The sequence below is a fragment of the Mustela nigripes genome, chromosome 4, assembly GCF_022355385.1.
Source record: "Mustela nigripes isolate SB6536 chromosome 4, MUSNIG.SB6536, whole genome shotgun sequence".
NCBI classification, from domain to species: Eukaryota; Metazoa; Chordata; class Mammalia; order Carnivora; family Mustelidae; genus Mustela; species Mustela nigripes.
In genome coordinates this window covers 89,276,655-89,303,647 of record NC_081560.1, presented here as the reverse complement: position 1 = coordinate 89,303,647, position 26,993 = coordinate 89,276,655, and the positions used below count along the sequence as shown (strand labels likewise).

Below are 26,993 nucleotides of genomic sequence, written 5' to 3'. Positions count from 1 at the left end.
TCCTGGATCCCGGGATCAAACCCCACATTGGGATCCCTGCTGAGCAGGGAGCTCGCATCTCTCTCTTACTCTGTACCCCCTCAAATAAATAAATAAAATATTAAAAAAAAAAGAAGAAATACCCATACATATACAACATGAGACATGTAGAACAGCGTTATTTGTAATAGCCTTAACAGAAACAGCCCAAACGTCCATCAACACTGAAACAGATACATAAATGCTGAGATATTTATCAGTGAAATAGTGTGCAATCCTGAAAAATGAACAAAATACAGCTTCCATATATTCCTACGTGGATGAATCTGACAAACAATGTTGAGCAAAATATAAACATGTATATAGTTATTCTGTATGAAATATTATGTCCCAATGATTCCATTTGTATAAAGAAGTCACTTTATAGGAGGAAAGAGATGATTGAGTTGGGACTACAAGGAAGGGTTTTTGGAGCACTAGTAATACTTAAATTTTTTGTCTGTGGTTACAAGAGTCTATGATTTGTGATGACTCATTTATCTGTATGTATACATTTGTATCTTGATTTTGTATTTCAATTAAAAGTACCTTTAAAAAACTATAAAGGTATGTGTAAAGGTGGCACATAGGTGTATTCTTGTTTTTTGTTTTTTGTTTTTTTAAAGATTTTATTTATTTATTTGACAGAGAGAGATCACAAGTAGGCAGAGAGGCAGACAGAGAGAGAGGAGGAAGCAGGCTCCCCGCTGAGCAGAGAGCCCTGAGATCATGACCCGAGCCGAAGGCAGTGGCTTAACCCACTGAGCCACCCAGGCGCCCCGGTGTATTCTTGTTTTATAGGAGGATGATCATTTAGTCCTTAGGACTTGGAAGAATATGGAGCTTTTATAAGTTTTGGAAGATGTTTAGTGAATCTCTAATATTGAATAAACTAATCTTAGAAAAAAAGTGAAAAAGGACTAAGATCAGGAAAAGTAAAAATGCCTCTTTTGCTTCTTGATTTCACCAACCACCCACCTCTTCCCAGTTTAAATATCTAAGAACTTCCTAAAATAGACTAACCAACACTGTATATAATATGCTGTACATTTGGAAGTTTGGAGAAAATAAAGGAATGTGAGTGTGTGTGTGTGTACTTGTGCATGGACACACATGCACACATGTGTGGGTGTAAGGCATCTTTTCTTGGGTGTAGATTTATTTTTACTTTTGTAAAATACATGTGGCCACTCTCTTTGCTGAGAACCCTGTTTAGTTGGGAAATTGACTTTCTAATTGTAATCATTCTGGTAGCCATCAAAGATTTACATTAATGACAAGGAATATTGAACTCTGGGGAATTCAGATTCCCTTCCTGTTTCTCTCAAGAATCTGTGGAAAATGCTTCAAGAAAATATTGATAGTTTGAAAGCTTGGTTATAAACTAGTGAGGGAAATAGGGGTAGTCTTGTGAAGACTTCTGTGTGCTGATACGGAAAACTCTCTAAGACATATTATGAAGCTAGAAAAAGAAGGTGAAAATAAATACATTTAGCAGTCCCACCTATAAATAAAATAGATAATATAACTAAATGCTGTTTTATGCTTTTTCTTTTTTCTTTCTCTCTTTTTTTTTTCCTGGAAGGTCACAAGAAGAAACTGTTAGTGTGTAACTTTGGAGAGTGGGACTAAAGATGCGGAGAGAGAACATTTGGTTTTTAGTTTATACTTTTAAGTTAGTTCTGTTTCAGTTTTTATCATATGCAGGTTTTTTTTGTTGTTGTTGTTTTGTTTTGTTTTCAAATGCAGGTTTTTAAGTTGCAGAAGAAATAATTGAATTCGCACCCAAAGGGCGAGAGGAACAAGTGGCTTAAAAGCCAGCAGAAGCCTGGTAGCTCTTGAAGCAATTTGTGCTCTCAAATCTGTTATACATAAAGTGGCACCTTCGACCCAGAGTCTCTGGTTTTAAGGATCCTGCTTCTTCGGCCTTGTTATGTGCCTGTATTCCGGAATACTGAGAGACTAGAGACTGGCTAAATGCTCGTGTGTTCCTTGAATTCCCCTGACCCAATCTGATATCCTTGAAACTCTGTAACCTTAACTCTAGATCACGCTAGCCCTTGCAGGATATAGTAGGGGGTTTGGCCTTGGCCTTCACTCTGAAAGGGAAGCCGTTTAGTAGTCGGACACAAGAGGAAATCTAACTCAGAAGGAAGGATCGAAATGCAAGAAGTAAGAGTAAGCGTAAGCAATTGGTAAATATGTAGGTAAATCCGAGCCTTAATTGCATAAGATAATTAATAATAGTGAATAATTATGAATATATAAACAAGGTAGAACTGAAATACTTTCTGCAGATTAAAGTTTGAAATGAGGAGAAGGGGTAATGAATTTTAAAGCATTCTAAAAATGCTTTCATTATTTAGGAGGACTATAAAGCCATAGATATTTTGGCTTAAGTTGAATATGAACTTTAATAATTTAATTATGACCACTGAAAGAGTGGAAATAGAATATATAACTTCTAAATGAACTGATGGGAAAATGGGTAAAAGAGGAAAGTATCAGTTCAATAAAAGGCTGAGAAGTGAATGGAGTAAAAATCAAAGAAAATCATATGAGAATTACATAGTAAGATGGATTTCAAATATATCACTGATCACAATAAATGTAAATAGACTAAACTGACCCCTGACATTTCTCAGTTTGCGTAGAACCAATAAGTTTAACTTTGTGTGATACACCTAAACCATAAGCAATGTGGGTTCACAAGCAGACATTCAAGAAAGAACTCTTGAGACATTTTTGGTGCAAAAAGGTGCTTTTCTTATAGCACAGGGATAAGGCTTATGGGCAGAAAGAGCTGCACTTTTTGCTATATGAAGCTGATGGTTATATGCTTAGTGCTCAAGGGGGAGAGGACAAGGAGTATCATAAATGTCTTCTTCAAATTTCCACTCATAAAACTACTTTAGCAAGATTTCTGTAGTGCTTATCATTCAGCTTGATATTAACATTAAGATGCACAGGCAGTCATGAGACCCTTTAAGAATGTAGCAGCCAGTACATATTTGATCCTTATCAAAACTATGCAGGCTATCGGTCAGCCTTGTGGGCTAAAGGTGAACATTTTTTGTGCTTCTGTCCCTCATCAATAAGGACATAGTAAGGATGAACCTAGAGGAATGGAGAAAAAATATTTCAGTGACATCTAGGTGGCTCAGTAGGTAAGCATCTGCCTTCGGCTCAGGTCATGATCCCAGAGTCCTGGGATCAAGTCCCACATCAGGCTCCTTGCTCAGTGGGGAGTCTGCTTCTCCCTCTGCCTGCTGCTCCCCCTGCTTATGTTTTCTCTCTTTTTCTCTGACAAATAATAAATAAATCTTAAAAAAATATTTCAAACAAATGCTAATTAGATGAGAACTGATAAAATGAGCTATAATAATATCAGACAAAGTGGATTCTAAAGCAACAGGCATTATTAGGGATTTGGGGGATATCATAAAATGAGAAAAAGAACAATTTATTAGGAAGGTATAGGAATTATGATACACCTTACAATGCAACCTCAGACTAATAAAATGAATGGATAGAATTTCAGAAATTGACAAATCCACTCTTAAAATGGGAAGTTGCATCGGTTAGGGGTTAATCAAGCCACTGTAGAATGATACTCTTTAAAATTACCTCCTTAAGACTCTTTCTTAGACAATTGAAGTCATTTAAGGCAGACACAAACTTAGAATGACTGTCAGATTTTGCAAAATGAATTTCTAGTTTTTTAGGTAATAATTGCTCTCAATCAGGTAATCTTGTTTGTTTCTGGTTTAACATTATAAACACCACTGTTAAGGTTAATATTCAGAGAGAGGCTTATTACTTAATGGAGTTCAAAAATATAAAATTTTGTTTTGTTATTAGGACTTTAGTTAAATTGAAGTTTATCTTTTGACTATATAAAGAACTTTGCTATGAAAATTAATACTGCTTTCAAGATTGTAGGTTTCATTACATTAGAACTTATATCTCTCAAAAACTGAAAGTACTAGTCTATATTTGCAAATATATAAACTACTGATTATTTTTTGGGGTGCCTGGGTGGCTCAGTGGTTAAGCCTCTGCCTTCGGCTCAGGTCATGGTCCCGGGGTCCTGGGATCGAGCCCCGCGTCAGGCTCTCTGCTGAGCGGGGAGCCTGCTTCCCTCTCTCTCTCTGCCTGCCTCTCTGCCTACTTGTGATCTCTGTCTGTTAAATAAATTAAAAAAATTTTTTTTAAATTTTATTAACTAAGGTTTTCATAGTAGGATGCTATTTTTTTTTTATTTTATTAACTAACTTATAGTAGGATGCTGGGATTTTAGTTTTTTCACATCCCTGAGGATAATAAACTTTCATTTCTTTTGGAAAATCTGTAGTTTGAAATTCACTCTGTGCTAAACTCAAAGTATCCTAAATCAAGGCATGTAAAAAGTTTTTCTGATAATTAAAGAATTAATCATAGTTATTCATTATTGGAAAATGCGAAAAGCTCAGTATACTTGACAGTGAACAGTTCTCTCTTCTTCAAGGAATTAAAAATATGCAGACTTGTGACTCTAAATTTAATTAACAAGGCCAGTGTTTAGGAGCCAGTGATTGGTTGTGGGTAGGTGGAAATTCCATCTGTTGTTCAAAAGCATAAGGTCCTTTGAAGAGAAATAAAGTAAGAGCTCTAAATGATCCATTCTGAGCAAATTGTGTTTGCCTTGCCCACCCTCTGAGGTTACCAAATCCCATGAGCCAGGTGGACATTTTGACAGGAGTGTGGACGATCTAGAGGAGGTTAATGAGAAATGTCTTTTTAAAGGAATACAGGTTGTATGAGCAATACAGTTTTGAATTACAAAGCTACATGTCATTCCTATATACTTATAAACAAGACTTGATCTTATTTCCACCTTTTTGGTTGTATGTAAACTCTCTAAAAGGCAGCCCATTTCAAGCTGTCACCTCTTTGATAACACATTTGTGTGAAGGTTTAATCTGATGTCAAAACACAACATTACTGTTGAATCTGTTCTGTGGTTAAATGTACCTGTCCTTATTTTTAGATAAATAGATACATAGGAACACACTCCCCCCCTTTTTTTTAATCAAGTGGTCAAATATTTGACAAATTCAGCAGTCTGAAATATAAATAAGAATCAGGAAGAGAATAAAAATATCCTCTGACCTGCTGGAGGTGATGTCTCAGTGTCCACGCACTGAAGTATACGCTTGTGCAGAGGAACGGCTCCCAGCTGTCATGTGCTTAGTCCTCACTTTTCCCACTGTAAATCAAATTAGACCAGGATGAGGGGAGATAAGATCAAGAAGAGAAAACTAACACCTTACGAATAAGAGGATTCCTAAAACTTTCTAAAAGCTCAAGAAAAAGGGAAGACAAAATTTCCAAAGATATGAGTGAAGGGACAAGCAGCCATACTTACCCGCTAAGCTCTAATGAAGTAACTTCTGAAACAAAAATGTGTCATTGCACAAACATGGCTCACTGGAACAGTAGTGAACACATGCACTGGTTCATTTTAAGTAGAATTTGCTTACCTGTTCTGTGTGTCTTATGTATGAAACCCAAAAAATATGACATACACTGTACAAGATTTTCTTGGAAATATATTCTGACGGTTTTAGCATCTAAGAAAATTAGTTTCATTTGTCAGGGAAGTTTAGGTAAGCTGATATGACAGGGAAATGGAGAATTGCTACATAAATCTATGAATTTGTCCTTTGCTGCATGTTTGCAGAAACATGCCCTATGTCTGGGTTCCAAATACAATATAATTGTTTTTAAGATTTTATTTATTTATTTGACAGAGAGAGAGATAACAAGTAGGCAGAGAGGCAGGCAGAGAGAGGGGGAAGCAGGCTTCCTGCTGAGTAGAGAGCCCAATGCAGGGCTCGATCCCAGGACCCTGGGATCATGACCTTAGGCGAAGGCAGAGGCTTAACCCACTGAGCCACCCAGGTGCCCCCACCAAATACAATATAATTTTTAATGTATTACAGACTAGAGATGTTTGATCATTTAATTGTGAGTGTCTGTGTTTAATTTTATGTTTTTATAGGGTAATTGACATAATGAGCTAAGTGATATTTAATTATACTTCTTGTATTCCTTGCTCTCAGCCAGGTTATCTATGATGAAGGCATTTGATAAGTAAATATAAATAAAAACCAATTATTTTCATCTGTGTCACAGAATAGTAGATCAAAAGAAACTATCTTGGGGCCCTTGGGTAGCTTAGTTGGTTTATCCCATGCTTGATTTTGGACACAGGTCATGATCCCATGGTTGGGCTTCATGCTCTACAGGGAATGTGCTTGAGATTTTCTCTCTCCCATCTCTCTCAAATACATAAATAAATCAGAAAGAAAGAGAAAGAAAAGAAGGAAGGAAGGAAGAAAAAAAGAAAGGGAGGGAGAGAGGAAGGAAGGAAGGGTGGAAGGAAGGGAGGAGAAATGAATGAAGGGAAGAAAGAAACTATCTTTCCCCAAACCTTCTTTTGGGCAGGTAAACAGTGACCAAAGCAGTGTATTTTGTCATATTATCTTAAATCTTTCAAGGATGGAGATTGTACATCCTTTATTTTTATCGTTGGATAAACTTATCTTGTGCAACAGTTTCTAAGTGCATTCTACAAATGAACCTTTTTAGGTACCTTTTTAGATACTTAATGAAATCCCATGGTGCCTTTACTAATATTTTAGTAACTTTCCTCAGTGTGTAATGCTTCATAATATTTCTTTTTTTTTTTTCAAAGATTTTACTCATTTTATTTGATAGACAGAGATCACAGGTAGGCAGAGAGGCAGGCAGAGAGAGAGAGGAAGAAGCAGGCTCCCTGCTGAGTAGAGAGCCCAATGCAGGGCTCGATCCCAGGACCCTGGTATCATGACCTGAGCCGAAGGTAGAGGCTTTAACCCACTGAGCCACCCAGGCGCCCTTCATAATATTTCTTAACATGTTCACTTTCTTCCCAGTTTTTTTGTGAGAGTGAACTCCTGCACAAATATGCTGTTTGTTTTTTTTTTAGTTAGCTCAATAATATAAGCACCTCTGATTGTTTTTTCTAACATAATGTGAATTACCTAGTATATACCTGACTGTTCTCTTTTTTTTTTTTTTTTTTTTTTTGTTTTTTTTTTTTTTTTTTTCAGAGAGAGATCACAAGTAGGCAGAGAGGCAGGCAGAGAGAGAGAGAGAGGAGGAAGCAGGCTCCCCGCTGAGCAGAGAGCCCGATGCGGGACTCGATCCCAGGACCCTGAGATCATGACCTGAGCCGAAGGCAGCGGCCTAACCCACTGAGCCACCCAGGCGCCCCCTGACTGTTCTCTTAATCTTAGACATGTGGGGCTTTCCAGTTTCTCTGTTTCATAAATAACATTATCTTTGTGCATATAACTGTAAGTATTATATTCTTAGGATACATTTCTAATAGTGGGATAAGTAAGGATATAGCAGCTTTGAGGCTCTTGTAATATATTGCTCATTAGCATCTCTTGACCTAGAAAACATTGATGAGTATGCTTAGAATCAATCATTGGACCATCTGTCTAGAAAAACTGATATGACATAGATCAGGGATTTCAAATTGATTTCATCCCTTGTGTCGGGTTTAAGAAATTGGTCATTGCTACCTGGAGCACTGTCTTTGTGAGACAGTAAACAGGATGGCTTGATTACTCATGTCTTCTTTATGAATGGGAGGGGAGTAACAATCTGAGAGCCAAATATTTGCCCTTTATACTTTTCATTAAAATAATAATAATAATAATAATAATACTTAGCCTTTTTGTATGTCCTTTTTTTTTTTTAAGATTTTATTTATTTATTTGACAGGCAGAGATCACAAGCAGGCAGAGAGGCAGGCAGAGAGAGAGGAGGAAGCAGGCTCCCTGCTGAGAGGCAGGCAGAGAGAGAGGAGGAAGCAGGCTCCCTGCTGAGCAGAGAGCCCTATGTGGGCTCGATCCCAGGACCCTGGGATCATGACCTGAGCCGAAGGCAGAAGCTTTAACCCACTAAGCCACCCAGGCACCCCGTATGTCCTTTTTTTTTTTTTTGCTGTGAATCCCAAAATTGGATAGAAAACATTATTAGATCAAAAGATCTTAATATAAATTCCTCATTAAAAATTAATTTGGTAATTACACAGGCATGTTTACCACTTTCAGGAAATTAAGTGTAGATATGACTGTATAGCTAAGAGTTTATGAGAACTTTTCAAAGTTTTTGTTAAAAATATCTGATTTGGGACGCCTGGGATGTGAGGGCGATCTGGCTGCGACATCTGTCACCCCATTGATCGCCAGGGTTGATTTGGGACGCTTGGGTGGCTCAGTTGGTTAAGCAGCTGCCTTTGGCTCAGGTCATGATCCCAGCGTCCTGGGATCGAGTCCCACATCAGGCTCCTTGCTCAGCAGGGAGCCTGCTTCTCCCTCTGCCTCTGCCTGCCATTCTGTCTGCCTGTGCTCGCTCTCTCTCCCTCTCTCTGACAAATAAATAAAATCTTAAAAAAAAAAAAATCTGATTAGGGACACCTGGGTGACTCAGTTGGTTAAGTGTCTGACTCTTGATTTCAGCTCAGGTCATGATCTCAGGGTCATGAGATCAAACCCTATGTGGGGCTCTGCACTCAGTGGGGAGTCCACTTGAAATTCTTTCCCTCTCCCTCTGAACCTCCTTCCCCTAACGTAAATAAATAAATCTTAAGAAAAAAATAAGTAAATCTGGGTAAAGTGTCTATGAGTGCTCCTTGCGCTATTCTTATTTCTGTAATATTTTGTAAATTTGAAATTATTTCCCCAAAATGGTCATGGCAGGAATGGTGTTGGAGAGATGCAGGGTGATCCACCAAGCTCAAATGTTGGGCTGACTATATTCTGTGCTATGAAACGAGGATTAGCACCAGATTATCTTAAATTTCTAATCTTCTAGTGTTATATTTCACTTTGATGTTTGAATTTTGTTCTTTGTTTTTGGCACAGTGATATTGCATGTTTAGTTCTTTTATGTCATCAATGTTTTGCTCTTCTAGGTGTAATTTTTTTTTTGTAAGATTTTATTTATTTATTTGACAGAGACACTGCAAGAAGGGGAACACAAGCAAAGGGAGGGGGAGAGGAGGAAGCAGGCTCCCCTGCTGATCCGGGAGCCCAATGCATTTTTCATTACTTGATCCTAGGACCCTGGGATCATGACCCAAGCTGAAGGTAGATGCTTAACGACTGAGCCACCCAGACACCCTAAGTGTGTTATTTTCTTCACAGAACTTTGTAGGTCTCCAACTTAGCCATCTTACTTTAGTCCTTATAAGGCTTGAGGCATCCAGCAGTTAACCGTTGAAGTCTAGGGATTTTTCTTTCTATAGTTTTATTAAAAAACAGCTTTATTAAAATATAATTCACCCATGTAAGTGTACAATTCACTGGTTTTTAGTATATTCACTTAGAACATTTCCTCACCCCAACAAGAAAGCTCCTATGCATTAGCAGTCACTTCCCATTTACTGTCTTCGCCCATCTCCTAATTACTCATCTGTTTTTTGTCTCTGGATTTGCTTTTTCTGGCTATTTCATGTAAATGTAATCATTCCATATGTGCTCTTTCTGAGTGGCTTCTTTTAGTTAAGATGTTTTCAAGGTTCATCCACCTTTTGCATGCTCAGAACTTCTTTTTTTTTTTTTTTTTTTGCTGGACAGCATTCCATTGTATGACTAGACTACATCTTATCCGCTTATCAGTTGGCATCTGGGTTGTTTTCATTTGGGGGCTATTACACTATGGCATGATGTCGCTGTGAATGTTTATATGCACATTTTTTGGTGAACATTTGTTTTTATTTTTCTCGTTTATATAATAAGGAGTCAAATTGCTGGGTATATATGGTCACTCTGTGTTCATCTTTGAGAAATTGTCAGACTTGTTTTCCAAAGTATCCACTCCATTTTACGTTCTAACCAGCAGTGTATGAGAGTTCTGATTTCTCCACATTCTGGCCAGCATTTGTTACAATTTGATTTTTTTATTACAGCGTTATCACGGGTCTGACAGGCCTTTCACTACTTTTAAACCCCTCAAATGTAGTCAGTTATCAGTAAGAATAGGATCTTCATGCTTTTCTAGCAGCAAGACTATCTCTTCTATAAGTATGGAATACATAAAATAGACATAAAATAACAAGAAAAATTCTTTCCTTTTTCCATTTCTTTGTTACTACTTCAAAATTATTTGGAGAGAATCTCATGAAAAGTAAGAGAGATTGGATTTTTTAAAAAATTGTATAGCTGAGTTCATAACTTCTAGATGCCCTTTACCGAGAGATACATATTTAACATTCAACACGCTGAGTTGGCCATAACTGCTGGTGCCAATGATGATGCCACTTTATTTTCTAGTTTTAGAGCTCGACTGGATTACAAGTTGGTGACCACGTCCATAAGGAAAGGCACGATAAACTAGAGTTCTTTAACCTGATGTCAAAAGGTCTTATGTTGACTTTATAGCCATCATCATGGGTTGTAATGTTAACAAAGGAATATTCCCTTTATTTTAATTGCAGTTTTTAATATTTTTAAATTGTATTTTACTACTACAAGTAGGAATTGATAAAGTAGGAGTTGAGCTCAGTTTTTATAAATGGATGTGTGTGTGTTCATCAAAGGAAAGTAGAAAACAAAATAGTATTTCTTTCTCCTAGACTTTATTTGACTCTCTATAACAAAGGCAAGATGATCTTCGTTTCAGTTCTCTTAAAAGCCCAGCTTTTCACATGTTGAGATCTGTATCCACATTCATAGAGTTGACTTAAGTAATTTTTTTAAAATTTTTTATTTTTTATAAACATATATTCTTATCCCCAGGGGTACAGGTCTGTGAATCACCAGGTTTACACACTTCACAGCACTCACCAAAGCACATACCCTCCCCAATGTCCATAATCCCACCCCTCTTCTCCCAACCCCCCTCCCCCCAGCAACCCTCAGTTTGTTTTGTGAGATTAAGAATCACTTATGGTTTGTCTCCCTCCCATTCCCATCTTGTTTCATTTATTCTTCTCCTACCCACTTAAGCCCCCATGTTGCATCACCACTTCCTCATATCAGGGAGATCATATGATAGTTGTCTTTCTCCGCTTGACTTCTTTTGCTAAGCATGATATGCTCTAGTTCCATCCATGTTGTCGCAAATGGCAAGATTTCATTTCTTTTGATGGCTGCATAGTATTCCATTGTGTATATATACCACATCTTCTTGATCCATTCATCTGTTGATGGACATCTAGGTTCTTTCCATAGTTTGGCTATTGTGGACATTGCTGCTATAAGCATTCGGGTGCATGTGCCCCTTTGGATCACTACGTTTGTATCTTTAGGGTAAATACCCAGTAGTGCAATTGCTGGGTCATAGGGCAGTTCTATTTTCAACATTTTGAGGAATCTCCATGCTGTTTTCCAGAGTGGCTGCACCAACTTGCATTCCCACCAACAGTGTAGGAGGGTTCCCCTTTCTCTGCATCCTCGCCAGCATCTGTCATTTCCTGACTTGTTGATTTTAGCCATTCTGACTGGTGTGAGGTGATATCTCATTGTGGTTTTGATTTGTATTTCCCTGATGCCGAGTGATATGGAGCACTTTTTCATGTGTCTGTTGGCCATCTGGATGTCTTCTTTGCAGAAATGTCTGTTCATGTCCTCTGCCCATTTCTTGATTGGATTATTTGTTCTTTGGGTGTTGAGTTTGCTAAGTTCTTTATAGATTCTGGACACTAGTCCTTTATCTGATATGTCGTTTGCAAATATCTTCTCCCATTCTGTCAGTTGTCTTTTGATTTAGTTAACTGTTTCCTTTGCTGTGCAAAAGCTTTTGATCTTGATGAAGTCCCAGTAGTTCATTTTTGCCCTTGCTTCCCTTGCCTTTGGCGTTGTTCCTAGGAAGATGTTGCTGCCGCTGAGGTCGAAGAGGTTGCTGCCTGTGTTCTCCTCAAGGATTTTGATGGATTCCTTTCACACATTGAGGTCCTTGATCCATTTTGAGTCTATTTTTGTGTGTGGTGTAAGGAAATGGTCCAATTTCATTTTTCTGCATGTGGCTGTCCAGTTTTCCCAGCACCATTTATTGAAGAGGCTGTAGACTTAAGTCATTTTTATTTGTCCTACTCAAATGTAATTCACCTTTAAATATATTTGTTACACGTGTGCTTGGGTGGCTCAGTCAGTTAAGCATCCAACTCTTGATTTCAGCTCAGGTCATGATCCCAGGGTCCTGGGATTGAGCCCCGTTCTGGGCCCCATGCACAGTAGAGAGTTCACTTAGATGCTCTCTCTTTCTCCCACCCCCCATTTGCATGCACACACTCTCTCTCTCAAATAAATAAGTGAATCTCTTAAAAAAATTTTTTTACAGAGGACTTGATTAAAATCTGATCGGTATGAGAACAGTTTATATGTGGATTCTTTTCTCACATCAAACTACAGGAATTCTACATTAACTCTTAAAGCATTACATGTCCTCTCTCCTAAAACTCTTGTATTCAGAACTAAAAAGTGAGGAGTAGAAAGTTCTTAACTGTACTTCTACTGATCATCCATATACAGTATAATCTTAGCTAACTTCCTTTTCCAAACAAAATTTTAAATGTATAAAGATGAAAGTAAAACCCTCTTTTACCACCCATTTCATGGACTAGTATGATGGCTGTCAGATATAAATTGGATGGAGGCTTATTTTCATTCTTTCCTCCTTCCCTCCCTTCCTTTATTTACTTTTCTTTTTTGTTTTGTCTTGATGGCTTATTTCTGAGTTTTTGAGTGGAAGGACTATTGGCAGTGGCCAGAACATATTCCAAGAGTACTGCGCTGATGTGTGAAAACACCAGCACACACTGGGCTGTTGGGTCACATGTGCCTCAGGTCTGTCAGCTCTGAAGTATTGATGGAAGATTATCTTCTTGTGCATACATTTGGGCTGATTGGGCTTCCCCATTCATGCTGTTCTCTCCACAGAGGTTCCTTCTGGCTGTGCCTGAAGTCCAACACTTGATCTGAGTATTTCCAGTTTTCCAGTGAACATTCATTTTTTAAATTTTTTTTGGCTGGGGACGGTTAGGACGACATGAGCTTCCCAGTTAAATATGAACTGTCATTTTGGTCATTTCTTTTTGTGCTGAATTCTTACAGCTCTCCACACAAGGAGATGCAAGCCAGGTGATTGGGCCTCTTACAGAAGGGCAGAGAAGAAACGTGGCAGTAGTGAATTCACTGTATAAGTTGCACCAATCAGTAACAAAGGTAATCATTATTTTATTTTAGTTTCTTTTACTTTCAGCTTTGTTCTTTTCACCTCAAATTTAGACAGCAAGGAATTATTGTTTAATTTTTGGCCAAGAATACAATGAAAACGTGATGACTGTAAAATAGGTTGCAGAAGGAACTCTTTTTAAACAGTTTCTGTTCCTGGCCTTTATCATTTGTGTCATTTTTCTCGATACATTTGGTTGAAAACATGAACTCTAGATCATCAGGCTTGAATGGTATAATCAACTTTACTGAGCAAATGATTTAAGGGTAAATCATATGTGTTTCATACCAATTAAAAAGCATAATTTCATGGGTGGGAGGTTGGGGTAAGCAGGTGGTAGGTATTAGAGAGGGCACGTATTGCATGGAGCACTGGGCGTGGTGCAAAAACAACAAATACTGTTATGCTGAAAAGAAATAAAAAATTTTTTAAAAAAAGCATAATTTCATAAGAACTCTTAATCCCTCCAACTAGCAAAGGTTCCATCTTTGCACAAAGAAGGAGGGAAGGAACTGCATTAAACACTTATTTTTTATGATATAATCACTGATGACTCCTTGGAAGTAAAAAATATATATCCCTTTTGCTATTGTTACTGTTGTTTTACTAGTGTTTGCTATTTGCTATTTTTTTTATGATGAATGTTAACTTGTTTGCCTTCATGTATTATTTCTAAGATGAACTGTATTTATAATTACCAAGAAAGCAACACTTTCGACCCAATCCTTGACTTTTGAATAGCTCATGTTTTCTCTTTATAAGTCATTTCCAAAATATTTAGTTAAGTAGAGAGATCAATATTTAGAAGACTTGAAGGAAGCCAAAGGTTAGGGGATGCTCTTGAGAACATGACCTTTATTTTAAGTTTTAATATGCTCAATTACATTTTAGAATAATTATGTGACTATTTATTTACATCAATTTTTAACAAGTCCTGTGTCAGTTAGGAGTTTCCAAAAATGTGTATGTCACACATTAAAAAGAATATATTTTAAAGTGTTATTAACAAGTAAATCTCAGAAAAGTAACAGAAGTAAATAAAGAATAAATGAAATATTTTCCATTCCCTTTCATCATTACTCTGAAGCCTCACAATCAATGAAAGTTTCTCTTTCTTTAGGGTGATTTCAATGCTTTTATTGATACTTTCAGAATCTTCATAATATTTGTATCGTATTTGTAAATGTTTGACATTTGTATTTTAAAGGCTTGTCGAAAATTATAGTCAGCCTGGAGAAAATTGAATTTTTTAAAAGAAAAATGTAAATATGGCTTTAGACTGACCTTTTATAAAGTTAAAACTTTATAATTAAACCTTTATAAACTTTATAATTAAAACCTATCTAAAGTGAATAAAGGGAAGCCAACTCTTAGAATTCTTCATGTTTTGATTATTTGAAGTATATAGTATAATTGCCTTATGTAGTATAATTGCTTTATACAAGAAAGTAGTTTTCAACCTATCTTAACTAATATATACTAATGAGTATCTAAAACATGTATGAGATGTAATCTAAAGTATTTATACTATTTTGTGTGTCTGTGGAAACAGCTTTATCATGTTACAACCAAAATCAGTATTTATAAAAGTAAAAGACTTAAGCAAAACTCTGTTTCAAAACCTTGTTCTAGGTGGTTTCCAGTCAGAGCTCCTTCCCACCAGCAGCTGAGCAAACTATAATGTCAGCCCTAAAGGTAAAAGAATTCATCTTTGACGCTGTAGATCAAAGTGGTTTTAAGAATTGTTTGGATGAGTGCAGGATGTCACATTTTAAAAATAATTTCAAATCCTCTACACACACCAAAAGTAGCTGCTGATAATTATCCTAAAGAGAAAGAATGCATGTGTGTTTATATTTTCTAGAACTTAAAAATAAACCCTGTTGGTGTCTACAGATTGTGTTCTACTTATGAGAATTCTATCATAAGCTAGGGAGACAAGAGTCTTCAAGTTGTCACTGTATCTTCAGCCATTACAGCCTCGTATGATCCCAGTAATGTGGTGATTCTCTGCAAGGGTGATTTTGTTCCCTAGGGAACATGTAACAAAGCTCAAGATATTTCTGATGGTCATGACTGGGAGTGGGGTGCTCCTGGCATCTCGTGCTGGGGATGCTGTTACACATCTCGCAGAGCACAAGACAGCCCCAGACAAAAAGGAATTACTGGGCCCAAAACGTCAATAATGCCAAGGTTGAGATACTCTAAAGTGTATCCATAAGGTGAGAAATCTGGGTAAATTCCCTTTTTTTTTTTTCCCCAACATACTAACACAAATACACTCTGGAAGTTTAATAAAAAATGATGTTGGTATGAGATTCAGAGCCATGTGTAGTTGACAATGGGTAACTCTTCTAAAAAACAAGGATATTGGGCACCTGGGTGGCTCAGTGGGTTAAAACTTCTGCCTTCGGCTCAGGTCATGATCCCCGGGTCCTAGGATCAAGCCCCATATCGGGCTCTCTGCTCAGCGGGGAGACTGCTTCCCCTTCTCTCTCTGCCTGCCTCTCTGCCCACTTGTGATCTCTCTCTCTGTTAAATAAATAAATAAAATCTTTTTTAAAAAAAAAAGGATATCATTCATTGTAATGATAGTAATAGATATCCTTTATTTAGCATCTGCTACTTGCCAGTCACATGCCATATATTGAAGTATTATAGCAACTGTTCAAGTTGTGTATTGTTATCCCTATGTTGCACAACTTAGAAATAGTAACTTGCTCAAAGTCCTGATGCTGGTGAACTCAGACCTCACTAACTCAAGAGAGTCATGTCTACTACACCTTGCCATCATCATTCATTGGCTTACTAAATGTTTTTTTGGTATTTAAGGAACACTGTATAGCAGACTCTAGAGCCAAACTCCCTGTGTATGAATGCTGTCTCAGCTATTCAACTAGCCGTAGAACCTCAGACAAGTTAGTTATCTCTTGCCTTAGTTTCTTCATCTGTAAAATGGTACAATATAACCATACAACCATAATATATGTCAACGGTTCATTGGATTTAGATAATTTGGGTAGAGTTTAAAAAAGAGAGAGACAGAGACAGACACTACCAATGAACTCCAAGGAGAGATACTTTTATTTAAGAGAGTAAGGAAGCTACAAAGAAACAGCAGTGAGCTGAGGAAGAAGTTTTGGAGGGGATATTTCACAATCCTAAAAGAGAAGGGAATTTCTGGGGTCAAATGCTGTCTATAGGTGACATGGATGGGGATTTAATAGGCCCCCAAACTTAAGGACACTAAATTCATTTGGAAGGTAGGAGAAGACAAGTCTGTTTTCCCTCAGCACAGTAAGGGTGCACTTGGATGTTTTCACTGTATTCTCTTTTTTCCCCAAAGTGCTCATCTCATTGTGATGAAGTATTACTCATGCCTCCATCATAAAATAATTGTTTTTATTAAGAGTTCTCCAAGTTATCGATGATCCTAAAAATAGCAGAAATCAGACCAATATGACAAATCAAAAGGTCTTAACATTCTTGTTTCCAAGCAGGGAACTTACAAAGTCTCCTTTTCCCGCAGTTCCACATTTTTTTCCTTCTCTTCTAGCAGTAGCTGTCAAACATATTTTGATCACTACCCAAGATAATAAATAGATTTTAGGGGCACCTGGGTGGCTCGGTTGTTGAATGTCTGTCTTTGGCTCAGGTCATAATCCCAAAGTCTCAGGATTGAGTCCCGCATTAGGCTGTGTGCTCACCGGGGAGTCTCCTTCTCCCTCTGACCCTCACCTTGCTTGTGCTCTCTCTCTCTCTCAAATAAATAAATAAAAACCTAAAAAAAAAGAAAAAGAAATAGTTTTTACTTTGTGACCCCATGCACAATACATAATTTATAAATATATACACACACATATACTTGTATATGTATAGAATATACATCTACATGTATTTCTGTAATTGAAACAAAGTTTCACAGAACAATGTTTTTCCTTATTTTGTGTGATACATGCTTATATTTTCTATGTTCATGTGTTACTTTTTTTTTAATACTTTATTTATTTGAGGGAGAGCACGTGCATGTGGGGTGGTGGGGTGCTGGGCATCGGGAGAAGGAGAGAGAAAATCATAAGCAGGCTCCATGCCCAGCTCGGAGCCTGACAGTGGGCTCCGTCTCACCATCCTGAGATCATGACCTGAGCTGAAATCAAGAGTTGGCCACTTAACTGACTGAGCCACTCAGGTGCCCTCCTCATCTATTACTTTTTTAAAACATTCTGATAGTGATTGACTAAATTGGTTTTTTGACCCCTAATGATCACAGCTCATAGTTTGAGAAAGTTCAGTTTGTGGGTTAAGACAAAGTGCCTACACTTTGCTTGATTATAAAAGTCTCCTGACAAATTAAAAATAGAAATTCTTCAGGGGCGCCTGGGTGGCTCAGTCAGTTAAGTGTCAGCTCCTGATTTGGGCTCTGGTCGTAATCTCAGGGTTGTGGGATTGAGCACCACATCAGGTTCAGCACAGAGTCTGCTTGAGATCGCCTCCTCTCCTACCCCCGCTGTACTTGCTCTCTCTCTCAAATAATAAAATCTTAAAAAAGAAATTTTTCAGAAACTCTAAGTAAATGATGTGCTCTCTGAATCTGTATTTTTAGCATACAACAAAGGTTATTCCTGTTGTTAGTCACTTGGGACTGGGAGTTGAGGCTAGTGCAGGGAAGATTCCCTGTTCTTGGGCTCCTGCCCTCACTCTTGGGTTTGCTCGCTAGAGGGGGCCCCATGGAGCTGGGTGCTGGTTTGCTGAGGCATTGCCAGTGTTGGCCTTGAGAACTGAGTGAGAGAAGACGAGCATTTGGTTTGTCTCCTCTGCAGTGGCCCTGACAAGTAGATACTTAACAGCATATGTTAACGGAACTCAAACAGTTGTGACCTTGCTTTTTAAGTTAAATCATATAAAAACCGGATGACATATTAAGTAAAAAACAAAACCTTCTGACTTAAAGAAAAAAGAGAACCTTGAATTTTAAAATTGTAGGAGACTTAATATATTACTTTGAATCAGGGGTAGAATGTTAGGGTGCATAAATGATTGCAGCCCAAGAATCAAAAATCTATATGCGTTTGTTATTTGATAGAGAACGTATGTTTTTTTTAAGATTTATTTATTTGAGAGAGAGAACAGGGGGAGGGGCAGGGGGAGAGACTCTCAAGCAGACTCCCTATTGAGCACGGAGGGAGAAGCAGGGTTCCATCCAACAATGATGACATCATGGCCTGAGGTGAAGGCAGACACTTAACCTACTCAGCCACCCAGGTGCCCCTTGATAAAGAAGATATTAAATATATGTTTCACTTAACAGTCTTTTCTTCTCTACCTTGTTGAGATGTTATCCAGAATTAAAGGTTATTTTAGGCTTGAGGTTTAACATCTCGTAATGATCTACTATGCCATGGATGGCCCAATTAATATTAATTTAGAGCCGTTTCATTATACCCACTATCAGCTGTAAGTAGCATTTAAAAACCTTGATCCATTTATTACTGAGATTGCTTTATACGGGTAGGGATGGTATTGCTAGGTTTATATATGACAATTTTTCATTTCTCCCTTAATGTGTGGGTTTGTGTTCTATATGAGAGAATAATCCAGATTGCTGAGGCTTCTATATTTTTATAATCTTATCTATTTTAGGTAAACCTTTGGAAAATGTATGACACACTTCCCTGCTTTGTAAAGAGCTTATGAAATAGAACCTAGTCTTCTTTCTCTGTTCTCTCTGGTAGTCCTTAATCCTCTACCATTCCTGTTTTGTATTTCCCCTAAGTGGGAAGCCAGAATGAGCATTTTCTCTGTAAACTATCATATTGTGTGCAAGTAGATGCCTGTTTTCCCCCATCTTGTTTCTCTGGCTAGAACCCCTAGTGTAAGTGTTCTAATCGGAACTGGTGAGAGTGGATGTTGGTGAGTGCTTTCCTGACTGGGGGAAAGCACTCCATCATATTCTCCTATTTTGATTATGATGTTAAGTGGCCTTTATCAGATAAAACAAGTTCCCTTCCATTCCTAGCTTACTGACACTTTTTTTAAAATTATAAATTGTATTTTATCAAATAGTTTTTTCTCTATTAAAATTATCACATAGTTTTACTCCTTTATTCTGTTAATAAAATACAGAAGTTTATTTTCAAATGTCAAACCCACCTTGGTTATGATGCATTACCCTTTTCATATATTCCTGGATTTGATCTACTTAATTTTTGTTAAAGATGTTTGCATCTGGGGCACCTGGGTGGCTCATTCGTTAAACCTCTGCCTTTGGCTCAGGTCATAGTCCCAGGGTCCTGGGATCGAGCCCTGTATCAGGCTCCCTGCTCTGCGGGAAGCCTGCTTCTCCCTCTCCTGCTTGTGCTCCCTCTCTCACTATCTCTTTCTCTCTCTTTCTCCCTGTGTCAAATAAATAAATAAAATTATTTTTAAAAAGATGTTTACATCTGTAATCATAAGGGATGCTGGTACGTAGTTTTCTTGTAGTTTCTTTGTCTGCTTTTGGTATCAAGCTATTACTACCCTCATTAATTAGGTTTAGAAGTATTTCCTCCTGCTCTGTTTTCTGAAAGAACTTGTATTGTTATCTTCTTACATGCTTAGTAGAATTCACCAGTGAAACCATCAGAACCTGTGGGGTTTTTTGTAGGGAGTTTATAACTACAGACTTGATTGGTTTAGTAGGTGAAAGGCTATTCAAGTTATCTTTCTTTTTTAGTGAGCTTTGATACTTTTTGACTTTCCAGATATTTATCTATTCATCTAAGTTCCCTGATTGTCAGGATAGTGTTGTACATAATATTCTCTTACTGTCCTTTTAATGTCATTAGAACCCATAGTGATAACCTCTTTTTAATTGTTTCTTTTAGTGTTTGTGTTCTCTGTCTCTCTCTTTTTTTCTTTTCCATCAGTTTAGCTAGGGGTTTACCAGTTTTGTTGATCTTTTCAGAGGACCAACTTTTGACTTGACTGACATTCTCTTTCTTTTTCATTGATTTCTGCTTTTGTCTTTTTTATTTCCATCTACTTTGGATTTTCTTTGCCTTTTTTTTTAAAGATTTTATTTATTTATCTGACAGACAGAGATTACAAGTAGGCAGAGAGGCAGGCAGAGAGAGAGGAAGGGAAACAAGCTCTCTGCTGAGCAGCGAGCTCGATGGGGGTCTCGATCCCAGGACCCTGGGATCATGACCTGAGCCGAAGGCAGAGGCCTTAACCCACTGAGCCACCCAGGCGCCCCTCTTTGCCTTTTTTTTTTTTCAAATATGTTATATTATTGATTTTTAGACCTTTGCACTCCCAAAATAACAAGTTGTAAATTTCCCTCTAAGCACTTAAATTTTGATATGTTATGCTTTTATCTTCATTCAGTTTAAAATATTTTCTGATTTCCTTTGCAATTTCTTCTTTGATTCTTGGGTTATTTATAAGTGGGTTGTTGTGTTTTTTTTTTTTTTTTAACTTCTAATGATTTCTGATTTTCCTAGATGTCTTATTGATTTTTCAGTTTAATTCTGTTATCAGAGAACATATTCTGTACTATTGCAGTTCTTTAAATTTATTGAGTCTAGTTTTATGTCGTCTGTCTTGATGAATGAACATGTGCTTGACAAAAACGTGTAATCTACAGACGTTGAGTAGAGTGTTATATAAATAGCAGTTAGGTCAAGGTAGTGGTAATGCATTTAGTGATACTGTGTTTAGATCTTCTGTGTCTCTACTGATATTTTATGTAGTCTATCAATTGCTGAAAGGTAGAAGTTACAATTTTCTACCGTGATTGTGGACCTTTTAAGTCTGTCAATTCTTGATGCCTCAATTTTGAAGCTATTGACTAGTTCCGTTAAAGCTATGTTACATACGTATTTATTATTGTTATACCTTCCTGATGAACTGATGCTTTCATCATTATGAAATATTTAGCTTTGTTAATACTGTAGCTACTTCAGCCTTTTTATGCTCAATGTTTACATGGTAGATCTTCTATCCATTTACTTTCAACTCCTCTGTGTCTTTCTTTTTTAAAGTGTATCTCCTCAAGAGAGTAAATAGTTGTCTTTTTTTTCTGTTCTGATAATCTCTACCTTTTAATTAGAGTGTTTAGTCCAGTGACATTATATAATTATCAATAAGGTTTTATTTAGGTGTATCCTATTATCTAGTTTTTATTTATCCCATTTGTTTTATTTGTTCAGTTTTTTTTTGCTTTCCTCTTTTCCCCCTTTTCTGTTTCCTTTTGGATTCTTTGAAGCTTTTTTTATTCCATTTTTATTTATTTATTAGATTTTTATCTGTACCTTTTCATGTGATTTTTTTAGGGGTTCTTCTGTGGATTACCATGTATATCCTTAAGTTTCTATAATCTTCATAGAGTCAATATTGTGCCATAGTATATAAAATACAGAAACCTCATATTTATAGAAGTTCATTTACATCTGCATGCATATAGTGCAAATTTTTTAGTTTAAAATATCCATTTGGGGGTGCCTGGGTGGCTCAGTGGGTTAAGCCGCTGCCTTCGGCTCAGGTCATGATCTCAGAGTCCTGGGATCGAGTCCCACATCAGGCTCCCTGCTCAGCAGAGAGCCTGCTTCCCTCTCTCTCTCTCTGCCTGCCTCTCCATCTACTTGTGATTTCTCTCTGTCAAATAAATAAATAAAATCTTAAAAAAAATAAAATAAAATAAAATAAAATATCCATTTGGTTCTTTTTTACACTTTCAGTCACTCTGCTGAGGTTTCCTGTTGTATACTGTTTATATGGTTCCTGTTGTTTATTTATTTATTTATTTTTACTTCGCTGAGGTTTTCGCCTAATAATTTAGAGTCTGGATCATCTCAAGGTTGGCAGATGATCTTTCTTCTTGAAAACTGATATCATTTCCAAGCTTTTGGAATATTTAGTAATTTTTAATGTATCCTGGACTTCGTAAATGTTATGTTGTGTAGACTCACTATTTTGTTTTGTTTTGTTTTGTTTTTTTAACATTGCTTCTGAGTGTTGATGGTATTTCTTTAGCGATTAATCAGCCTGATTAGCCGCTGATTGTACACCGTCATACCTGCAGCTAGCCATTCCTCAGACCTCAGTTCAATTCTCAAGCCTTGGTTGCCAGCCGCTTTGTGTTTGCTTTGCACAGGCATGGTTGATGAGTCAGCTGCAGAGTAGTGCTGAGTTTAAATATAGAATTAGGCATTCTTCTCTGGCTTTCTCCTTTCTGAGGTTCCCATCTCACTCTCTAGCAGCCCTGGTTGGACCAGGGCTCCTTTCCATTGTTCCTTTAGCCTGAAAGACTGCTGGATTTGTTTTGTTTTGTTTTTCTCTCAGAGTTTTAGCCCCCCTGCCTTGCCACCACCATGACTGTAGGCGCTCTTAGGACAAAGTCACAGAAAATGGAGAACTCACTTCTGTGGCTTGCCCTTAGAGGGCAGATTCCCACGGCCCTCTAAAACTACCTGCTTTTTCCCCCATCTCTGAGCCCTCTAGTATGTCGTTTATTTGTCCTCTTTGTAGGAGGGTCTATAGTTAGGTATCATTCCTTCATATAGAGGGGCAGAAAACTTGCCCCTCTTTCTTGAAATCTTGTCCATTTATTTCTACCGTACTCTAAGGTCTCTTCCTTCTTCTCTGCTGCCAGTGGGGAAAATGTAACCAAAAGCTCACTGGAGTCACGTACACCTAGGAAATCCCAGTCCTTCTGCTTGTTCACTTAAGGACAGTGTCTTTCCCTTCACTTTAGTCTCCCCATCTATAAAGATTAGATTCCCTACCTGTAAGTTAGAGATTTTAATATTTTTAGAGGAAGGAGTAATTGAATTTTAAGCAGAATTACAATATCTGAGTCACATAGCACAGTACCCGGCACATAATATATACTAAATAAAAATCTTACCCCTCTTACTCCTTCAAGGGCTTCTCCTCTTCTGAATGACTTCAAAACGGCATTTAGCCTTACTCTACAAACCATCCTCTGGATCTCATTGACTCTTTCAGCTTCCTTCTTAAAAGCCAAAGACTACCAAATCTAGTCAAAATGTGTCAAAAACTACAAATATAAATATTTCATTATCTCCTGGATAGCCCATATGGATTTCCCATGTGCCCTCCAAGAAATTCATGTCCAAATCTGAACCCATCATTTTCTCTCTGCATCCCCAAGTCAACCTGCTTCTTCTGCATTTAGACATCCAGTTAATAATATCAGATCATGAAAGAAAAAAAAAAATCTAGGTGTACTCTTAAATCTCTCTGCTCCATATTTCTCAAATGTAACTACGCAGTCCTGCCATTCTCCAGCCTATCTCCTTGTATCTGTTCCTACTGCCTCTGATTTGGTTTGGGCTCTCACAATTTTGCTTCGATCCTACTACTGCCTTTGGTCTATTCACCCGATCTACCACCCAACATAATGTTTCCCAAATTCAAATCTTTAACCGTATTTTCAGCCCCATCTTTCCTCACTTGGTTCTTACTACTTGTCCTTTGAAAGTCAGTTTAGACAGTGCCTTTCATTTTCCAGATCATCTCAGTGTGGGGGAGGTTTCTCCCACAATCCCATAGCACCCTATACAGCTTTCATGGGACTGTAAGTTGTTCTCTGCTGTCACTAGACTGTGAACGCCCTGAGGGCAGACTCTCTGCTGTTGCTCAGGCGTTGCTCACTTGCTCTCGCTCTCTCCTTGCCTCCCTCTTGCTCTCTGTCCCCACAGACAGTATGCATACTTTTATCAGAGACTAAGGGCTAGAGATGACACTTAGGAATTTAATGAATAAGTTTTCTTTATTTTAACGTTTTCTGATTGATTTCTAGCATTCATATGAGGCAAAAGCCATGCATCTCCACTGTATGTAATCATCATTGAAATATATATATTTGAATTTTAGATTTTAAGTGTATACTTAGTCCCAGTCAGTATTTTCCCACTAAAAACCTGTAACTAAGGCCAAGGGGTCTTTGTAACTTAACCAGTGATCATACCTCACTTTCAAACAGTTCTCAGCCTTGGCACTGTTGACATTTTAGGCTGTGTAGTTCTTTGTTGTGGGAGATTGTCCCATGCATTGTCGGTTTCATAGTGGCATCCCTGTGCTAGATCCACTAGAGGCCAGTAGCAAATGCCCATGCCAGATGCCCTAGTACTAGGTGTTTGTGACAAAAATTGGGAAGGGAAGATGGCACCAAGTACCAAAAGTATGCCTACTGAATAGGAACTTAATCCATGAAATGCCTCACTCTTCTGCCCTGTAAGAACCACAAGCATATTTATTACATTCCCTCTGGTTACAGCCATACGATGTTGTTCCAGTTTTGAAGAATGACTTTTGGTCTCCCCTCATCCTTTTCAGAAACCACAAAATGTGTTCATTTGATCTTTGTACACTTGATCTTTGTACGTAGTACTGCTCCTCACTCCTCCTTCCTCCAGGAGCTCATTTGACCATGAAACTTCCTGAAAATTTGAGATGAGTGGGAGAGTTGAAATTTGCAGAGCCATGTTCCAGATATTATTGGCTTTAAGGATCACTCCCAGCAGCAGTTGGGAGAGGAACAGGCCTCTCTTGAGCTTATTACAGTTCAAACACTGTATATGGTTGGGATTTGATATAAAAACTTCTAGTCAGAATGCTTCTCCCAGGGGTGCCTGGGTGGCTTAGTGGGTTAAGCCTCTGCCTTCCTCTCAGGTCATGATCCCAGGGTCCTAGGTTGGAGCCCCGCATTGGGCTCCCTGCTCAGCAGGGAACCTGCTTCCCTTCCCCTCTCTGCCTGCCTTTCTGCCTATTTGTGATCTCTGTCTGTCAAATAAATAAATAAAATCTTTTTTTTTTTTTTTAAAGATTTTATTTATTTATTTGACAGAGAGAAATCACAAGTAGATGGAGAGGTAGGCAGAGAGAGAGGGAAGCAGGCTCCCTGCTGAGCAGAGAGCCCGATGCGGGACTCGATCTCAGGACTCTGAGATCATGACCTGAGCCGAAGGCAGCGGCTTAACCCACTGAGCCACCCAGGCGCCCCATAAATAAATAAAATCTTAAAAAAAAAAAAAAAAGGCTGCTTCTCCCATCTTGGATTTCTTTGTGTTGGTCTTTAATTTTGCCTGTCCTTCCTTTTTCTTGTTAGACAATCCATGCTCTTATGGGAAGCGCTCTGCAGCCTTTGCTGACTTCAGTGGGAGACGCTATAGAGGCCATAATCATCACCATGCATCAGGAAGATTTTTCTGGGTAAGCATTTTGAACCACAGTCTTCACTAGCCTTTGCCACATTGGTTTTCTCTCACGCACCTCCGCCCTTCCTTCCTGTTTCCCTGTAGGCCTTGTTCCTCTTATGACCGGTTTGGCCTCCAACCTCATACTACTTTATCCATTGTGAGCACCATTAGCTGATTAAAATTTTTCAGTTCTTGCTTTCATCCTTTCTCTCCTGTCATTGAAACAGAATCATTAACATTTGCAGGACTCAGCTTGGCACTGCAGGATTTCTGGTCGCTGGTACCATCTTCTCTTTTCAAGCTGATCCTGATCCTTCTTTCTCACAAATGCCCTGTACTTAAGCTTCTGGCGTAGGCATGTTATTTCTTATATAAAATGTCCCAGCTGTGCCACGATGCTAGTCTGAATCCTGCTCTGGCCTTGAAGGCACGCTGCATCCAGCCCCCTGCAAGAATCACTTTCATTTCTCAGAGTCTTGTGGCAGTCTGATCTGGCCGTGTCGCACCTGGCCTAATCAGTGCTTTGGGACCATCCCACAGCTGTTTACAGGAGTACCACTTACCTGTATCCTATGTGTCTTGAGAATAAAAATCATAGGTTTTAACCTAATATTCACTGAAATGTTTTTAAGGAGAGGAAAATGGTTTGAGCTCCCTGTATTAAGACATTATTTGTAGAGAATTTGGAATAGTTATTTGCACATGCTTTGAGTGATTTTTCTTAACCATACTCTAGAGCTAAACATTTGAATACTAATGCGTAGATATGTGTTTTATCTTCCTAATTCATAGTTACTGTTTTAGAATTTTCCTATTTGTATTTCTTTTAATATTGTTTAAATATCTACATTATTAAATGTCCAGCCACTAGTCTAGCTGTTGCTAGAAAACTGTGTGAATTTTACACTGTCCTTTAATTTTTCAAACCCCTTATCTCATTCACAAAATATCTTTTGAAGGGTAAAAAGTTATCCCTCTTTTTAATAGTGGGTCAAGTGTATTATACACAAAATGCAGTAATATTTGGAGCTAAGAATACAAAACTGCTGACTTATCAGTATTTGGAAGGAAATGCATTTTGCTCAGAAGTGATCTGAAATGTCCCAGTTAGACCAATCCTCGATGCCTGTGAGAAGGAAGCAGAAAGTGAAGGCTCATTCTGTAAGAGTGCTCAGCTACTTACCTCAGCTGCTGTTTACGTTAGGGAACCGCAGCTACTGCCTGTAGCCAGTGGACTGGACATTAAAAGTTGGTCTCCCTAGTAGGTATGTCCTTACTAGTTTGCTTAAATACTAGGGAGCCAGATGACCGGTCATATGTTGCCACAAGTAGGAAGCATTATTTTTAAGGTGTGTAACACTGCCCTTAATTTTTCCCCCAAATGGCTTTTAACAGTCCCATTTCCACTCTGTCTACATATGGCAGACATTTGAGATATTTGGAATTATTGCCCCAGGGCAGTAATTTTCTCACTTTCTAGAACTTTGATACTAGTAA

General features: G+C 38.0%; 1 protein-coding gene across 1 annotated transcript in view; it reads left to right on the top strand.

The window, feature by feature from the left end:
- The window catches only part of COG5 (component of oligomeric golgi complex 5), a 300,872-nt gene that overhangs the window by 248,972 nt on the left and 24,907 nt on the right, over positions 1–26,993 (top strand). Inside the window, exons 15-17 of the mRNA XM_059397031.1 lie at positions 13,173–13,283; positions 14,926–14,988; positions 25,406–25,509. Coding sequence (XP_059253014.1) covers positions 13,173–13,283; positions 14,926–14,988; positions 25,406–25,509 — 278 coding nt within the window. The remainder of the gene's footprint in view (positions 1–13,172; positions 13,284–14,925; positions 14,989–25,405; positions 25,510–26,993) is intronic.